At 53.5% G+C, this 6971-nt stretch overlaps 1 protein-coding gene across 1 annotated transcript; it reads right to left on the reverse strand.

The window, feature by feature from the left end:
- Positions 1–2854: 2854 nt before the first annotated feature.
- On the reverse strand, positions 2855–6315 carry LOC106819503 (vesicular acetylcholine transporter-like; the record flags this gene model as incomplete). Its single annotated transcript, XM_014824126.1, has 2 exons — positions 4817–6315; positions 2855–2876 (listed from the first exon to the last, which is right to left on the reverse strand). Coding segments are annotated over exons 1-2 (1521 nt in total), but the record flags the coding sequence as incomplete, so codon positions are not given.
- Positions 6316–6971: the final 656 nt, after the last annotated feature.

Consider the following 6971-nt stretch of genomic DNA (forward strand, 5'->3'; position numbering starts at 1 on the left):
TCTCTCTCTCTCTCTCTCTCTCTCTCTCTCTCTCTCTCCCTCTCTGCCCGTTCGCTCTCTCTGCCTCACCCTCCTCTGTCTCCGTACCGTCTTACTCTCTCTTTACGCGCCTCTCTCTCCCCGTCTTCTCTCTCATCTCGCTGCCCCTCTCTCCCCGTCTTCCTGTCTACCCGCCTCTCCCTCCCTCGCTCTCTCTTTCAAGCCTCTCTCTCTCGCAACCCACCGTCCCTCTCTCTCCCCTTCTCCCTCTGCCCCGCTCTCTCCCTCTCCCTCTGCCCNAAACCGCGCTAATACAAACAACCATCTACATGCGCTACTCAAATCATAAATTATAGAAATTACATACTATAGAAAATCATACATTATAGAAATTCGACATATCTAAATCATAAGAACGTATATGTCGGATTCGAGCAGTCCATTTATTCGTAACTTTAATATAAAATGTTTCAACATTATCGACAAGTAGTACTGTCGTACAATAGACTCATTCTCATCATTATTTATACATTCCTTTGACTAAACTTCAAGCTCTTATTGACTTAAAAAACTACACTACGCTAACGCTTCAACACAGTATATATATTATATATAATATATATATATAGTAGTAATTATATATATATACATATGATAGATTATATAACTATATATAATATAGTATATATTATAATATAGTATATATATCGATAAATACATATATAGATATATACTATATATATAGTATATATATATATAATATATATTATCATACTATGAATATCTGTATATATATATAGTATATATATATATAATATATATATAGTATAGTACATACGTATTTTGCGTGTTTATAATATCAGCTATATATCATTGATCTCTCTATACATGTCTCATCACTTTGGCAAGATGGTAAATAGACGCGGTTTAGTATGTTACAATACAAGTGACGATCCTTCTACGCGAATTATATAAGACTAATCTGCTCGCTTTTATCCTAAGTTAAGCGATCGTTGGTCTCTCTGCTTTATCTCTCTCTCTCTCTCTCTCTTCTCTCTCTCTCTCTCTTTCTCTTCTCTCGTCTCTCTCTCTCTCTCTCTCTCTGTCTGTCTCTTTTTCTACGTTTCTCTCTCTGTTCTCTACTCTCTTCGTCTCGCGCCTCTCTCGCGCTCTCTCTCTCTCGTCGTCTTCTCGTCTCTCTCTCTCTCTCTCTCTCTCTCTCTCTCTCTGTTCCCTCTCGCTCTCTCGGTCCTCTCTCACAGGGTTCTCTTGTTCAGCGCTCTGCTCTCTTTCTCTCGTCTCTCTCTCTCTCTCTGGCCTCTCTCCCTGCTTTCTCTTCTCTCTTCTCTCTCTCTCTCTCGTCTCTTTTTACGCCTCGTCTCTGCCCCATCGCCTCTTGTCCTCCGTACCGTATCACTTTCTCTTCTAGCGCCTTTCTCTCCCCGTCTCCCTATCTACCCTCTCTCTTCACCGCTCTCTCCCCCTCCTCTGCCCCAAACTCGCGCCTCTCTGCTCCGCGTTCCTATCTAAGCTCTCTCTCTACGCGCTCTCTCGCCCTTCCTCCCCCCAATCCCGCCGCTTCTCTCTCCCCGCTCCTTAATTTTACCCTCTCTCTTCACGCGCTCTCTCCCCCTCCTCTCCCCCAACTCCGCCGCTCTCTCTACTCCGTCTCCCTCTTCTACCCTCTCTCTTCACGCTCTCTCCCCCCTTCTCCCCCAACTCGCCGCCTCTCTCCCCCGTCATCCCCTATTACCCTCGTCTCTGTCAGCCGGTCAAACCTCTCTCCCCCTCCTCTCCCCCTCTCTCCCCAACTTGCCGCTCTCTCCCCCGTTCCTATCTACCCGCCTCTCTCTTCAGCCGGCTGCTCTCCCCTGCCTCTCCTCTCTCCTCTCCGCCAACTTCCGCCTGCTCTCTCACCGCTCCCTATCTACCTCTCCTAGTCAGCTCTCTCCTCCTCTCCGCCAACTCGCCGCCTTCTCTCGCGCGCCTGCTATCTCTCGCTCTCTGCTCTCGTTGTCTCTTCCTCACGTCGTCTCTCGTCTCTGCTCCCTCTTCTTTGCTCCTCGCTCTGCCGTCTTCTGCTCTCTCTCGCCTCTGCTCTCGCTCTCTCCTGGCTCTCCGCGCTCTTCTCTCTCTCTCTCGCGTCTCTCTTCTCTCTCTCTCGCTCTCTCTCGTCTTCGCTACTCTCTCTCTCCTCTCCCTCTGCCGCGTCTGCTCCCCTCTCCTCTCATGCCCCGCTCTCCTCTCTCCTTTCTCTCTCTGTCTCTCCTCTGCTCTCTCTGCTCTCTGGCTCTCTGTTCTTCTCTCTCCCCTGTCTGCTCTGTCCCTCTCCGCTCTGCCGCTTGCTTTCCCCCTCTCCCCTGCCCGCTCTCCCCCTCCCCGTCTCCTCGCTGCCCCCCGCTCTCTGCCTCGCCTCTCCCCGCTCTCCCCTCCCACCTCCCCAGGGGGGGGGGGGGGGGGGGGGGCCCCCGCTCTCCCCCTATGCCCTCTGGCCCCGCTCTCTCTACTTAATCACTATTTGAGGTGAGCAGGCGATCTAATCCGAACAAAGGCTTTCCGCTGGTCCTATTAAACACCAGCTCAGCCCAGTCAGCTACTCCGATACTATCGATCGTTACGCTGTAGGTTGAGCGGAGAATGGGGGGGAAAAAAAGAAAAAAACCTGATGGTACTGGGTTGCGCTCGGGCAAGTGGGAGGGGTGGACGGATGGAACAGCCTGGCGGGTGGTGCGCAGGGGGTGTGAAGGGTAATCGAGAACAGCCTGGGCTGGGTGGGTAGCGGCAGGGGGTGGTGACAAGATGATGAGATCAGCCCTGGAGGTGATGGACTCTTCTGGGCTCTTCTCTCTTCTCTCTCTCCCCCTCCTCTCTCTCTCTCTCTCTCTCTCTCTTTTCCTCTCTCTCTCCCTCTCTCTCTCTGCCTATCAGCTATATCAAGCTATCGTTTGTGCGCGAATATAGTTATAGATTAAAGTCTATTCTCTCTCTCTTTCTTTACATCTCCCCCCGCCTCCCCCTTCCCTCTCCCTACCTCCCTACCCCCTACCCCCTGTCTCTCCCTCATATCCTCTCGGCCTTCTTGCCTCCTTCCTCATTCTTCTGGCTTCCTCTCCTCTACGCTTTCATCTTCCTTCTCTCTCCTCCCTTCGTCTCTACCTCTCCCTTTATATCCTCTCCTTTCATCTCCCTTGTACCCCCTCCCTTCCTTTATCTACAGAGCTTAGACTAGGTCGGCATTATTTTAATCTATTAGAGTAATACGTATGTGCTATAAGGGGGCAGCTGCGTCACACTGCGACAGATACGGTTGACACGCACGCGACACGGTGGTGACATCGTCACATACGGTTGACACGCCCGCGACACGGTGGCGACATCGTCACATACGGTTGACACGCACGCGACACGGTGGTGACATCGTCACATACGGTTGACACGCCCGCGACACGGTGGCGACGATCGGTGACGGAAACGAAGACAGCTGCGTGTTGACGAGCGTGACACGCAGGGGCACGATACTGCGACACATGGTGACAACGCGACACGCGCTGGTACACATGTGACAACGCGACACGCGCTGGTACACATGTGACAACGCGACACGGGCTGGTACACATGTGACAACGCGACACGTGCTGGTACACATCTGACAACGCGACACGGGCTGGTACACATGTGATAACGCGACACGGGCTACACATGTGACAACGCGACACGTGCTGGTACACATGGTGACAACGCGACACGCGCTGGTACACATGGTGACAACGCGACACGCGCTGGTACACATGTGACAACGCGACACGTGCTGACAACGTCACATATGTAACAACACGACAGACGGTTACAATGAGAAATACGATGTCACCACGATTTGTACATACAACAACAACGCAACACACGGTGACAATGCGTCACACTGTGACAACGCGACACACGGTGACAACGCGAGACACGGTGACAACGCGACACACGGTGACAACACGACACACGGTGACAACGTGACACATGATGACAACCACAAACATATATGTAGTGCGTGTCTGCGGCACATGCCCACGTGTTCCCAGACGCGACTCCGCGATAAGTTGACATTAATTAATAATCTACAATTTACGTGTGTATCAACAACGAAAGACACAAGCATCACCGACGACAGCGTCACCGACGACAGCGCCACCTACGGCAGCGCAGCGACGGCAGCGCCATCAAGCGGATCATACACGTGCATGCACATGAGCATCACCATAAAAACGCAATCTCACTTATCCGCCATGGTACTCCATGCTAAGTCTTCATCTGACTTCTCTCTCGCTAGTTGATGCTACGCGCACGTCACGTGATGCCAAAAGCGCGCCATCTAGCGGTCGGCTACGCGCGTACGGCCCGCGAGGGGGCGCTGCTACAGTAGCAAAGATGGCCGCCGAGTGTTGCTAAGTAACGGCGCTCGTGAGCTTCTGCTTTCGACGCGGCAAAGTTTTTGTTTGTTGTTTAAGTTCAGCACGTAAACAGCTTGTCGGCTTGCTGTGCTAAATACACTGACGACGACAACAGCAGCGTCATCGACAGCAGCAGCAGCGTCGGCAGCATCAGCGTCGTCGTCGGTAGCACACGATACAACTTATTGCATGTTTGCCCCTTCGCTCCGGCGGGGGCCCGGCAGGACGGGGTGGGAATCCGGCAGGGGAGGGATTAATCGGAGTCGCTTTCCAAAATCCCTCTCGTGTCTCCATCCTTGTCCGCCATTGCGAATATCGGATTGCTCACCGTCATCTGCTTCACCTTCCGCTGGTTCCGCGGCACCGGATTCGGAAGCCTCCCCTCTTCCCCTCCTCGCTGTTCCAGGTGGTTGTGAACGCCGTCGATATCGGTAGGTTCCATCTCGAGGTTGTTCATCATGTACGCTTTGAACGTCTTCGCCGGGGGTTCCTCCATCAACACAGACATCTCCTCAGATCCCATCGGCTTGTAGACGTAAATCGTTCTCAGCAGAACGATCAGCGGACAGTACAGCAACGTGACGACCCCGATCCCGACGTTCAACGCTGCGAATCCGTACAGGTCGGTAATCTTTCCCGCTATCATCGGCCCGATGGCGTACGCCATCGAGTAGGAGACGTCGGCGATAGCGTATATCGAACCGTAGACGGACGTGTGACGGATGTCGACGAGGTATCCCATCGTTGGCAGGATGGCCGTGTCGATGAGAGCGACGCCGAAGCAGAGAAGGCCGACGGGGATCATGAGAAGGGAGAAGGTCGCACAGAGAGGTATGAAGAAAGACATCACGCCCTCCATGGCCAGCCCCACGATGGCTATGATCCACTGATACTGCGGGTAGCGTCTGGCGAGGTAGACCGTCAGGTAGACGCTGCAGATGTAGGGGACGAACGCCGGCAGCCATACCATGCCGATCTGCCACTCGTTAACATCCGTCATCGTCGCTTCCATCCAGAGCGCAATCGTCGGCTCGAGGAACGCGAGCGGGACGTTCGACATGCAGAGGGCGCCAGCACACAGCGCAATGTAGGGGTCGGTGATGAGCCGCCATATTGGGGTGACGGCGGGACGGTCGGGCGCTCCTTTGTCGAGTCTCTCTAGAAGCTCCGCCTGCTTGACCGGACGCATGACGAGTAGGAGGAGGAAGCCGTCTAGGAGAGCCGTCGTGGAGAGAATGAGAAAGGGCACCTTCTTTCCGGCGAACTCGTACAGAATCCCGCCGAAAGGTGGCGCCACGAGACTCCCGAAGGAGATGCAAGCCAGCGCCAGTCCGAGCGCGCGCGTCCGCTCCACTTCCTCCGTATAGCGGTCAGCGATCATCGCCAGGCCTCCCGTATCGGCGAACCCGGACCCGACCCCCTGGAGACTCCTCGCAAAGAACAGCACGCCGTAGCTCTTCCCGAACGCGAAGATCGCCGTCGACAGGAACATCACCGTCAGTCCGAACATCATCGGCAGATCGTAGCCGATCCGGTCGATGACGTAGCCGGCGCACGGCGAAATGAACAACTGAATCAGAGCCTTCGACGCGAACAGCATGCCCACCGCCACCGACTCGCCCTCGTATCGCGTCACTCCCGGCGGCATCGTCACGTTGGTTCCGTTAGCGTCCACGGTCCACGACACCGGCGCCACGATCTCGGTCCACGCGCCAATGCTGCGCAGGTACTCGGGGATAATGGGGACGATGACCATGTAGAGCATGTTGTCGAGCAGCAGAGCAATGCAGACGATGACGAGCACGATCGCGCGCTGCGCCTTCGGATTGCGAATGCGGTCGTTCGCGCGCTTGGCGACCGCCGCCACGTCCTCGTTGATGAACGGTATCACCGTCATGACGACGCAGACGCTGACGTCACTGATGCAACGACGCAGACGATGACGTCACTGGTGGACGATGGCGATGACGTCACTGAATGCGGTGACGACGGAGACGTTGACGTCACTGGTGGACGACGACGACGATGACGTCACGGATGAACGACGACGATGACGTCACGCGCGAGCAGCTGCGAGGAAATACCACCGATGATTACAGCAATTGTAATAAACAGCAACGGGAAATATTATTATGAGAATTTAACTATATTAATGAGCTCGATTCTATAACTTGTGACTGAACTTTCTATTCCAGTTATAGTTACTACGGGATATTGTGAGTCAGCTATGGACTATATGTAGCAATGGCGAGTCAAAGACAGGCACGTTCTAATGTTATTTGCTCGTTCAGCGAAAGCAACAGCGTAAAATCTAGACGTCGGATTCGATCGCGATATCTCGAATATCTGACTGATAGAATTAGACGTTTATATTTGTCCGCGTCAATCATATGTGCACACTGTCTCTTTCTCTCGCTCACTCTAGCGAGCTCTCTCGCACACGCACTCTCTACCTCGCTCTCTCTCTCTCTTCTCTCTCGCGTGCTCTCTCTCTACCTCGCTCTCTCTCTCTCTCTTTCTCTCTCGCGTGCTCTCTCTCTCTCTCGCTCTCTC

Source organism: Priapulus caudatus, unplaced genomic scaffold (genome assembly GCF_000485595.1).
Source record: "Priapulus caudatus unplaced genomic scaffold, Priapulus_caudatus-5.0.1 Scaffold3568, whole genome shotgun sequence".
Taxonomy (NCBI): Eukaryota; Metazoa; Priapulida; class Priapulimorpha; order Priapulimorphida; family Priapulidae; genus Priapulus; species Priapulus caudatus.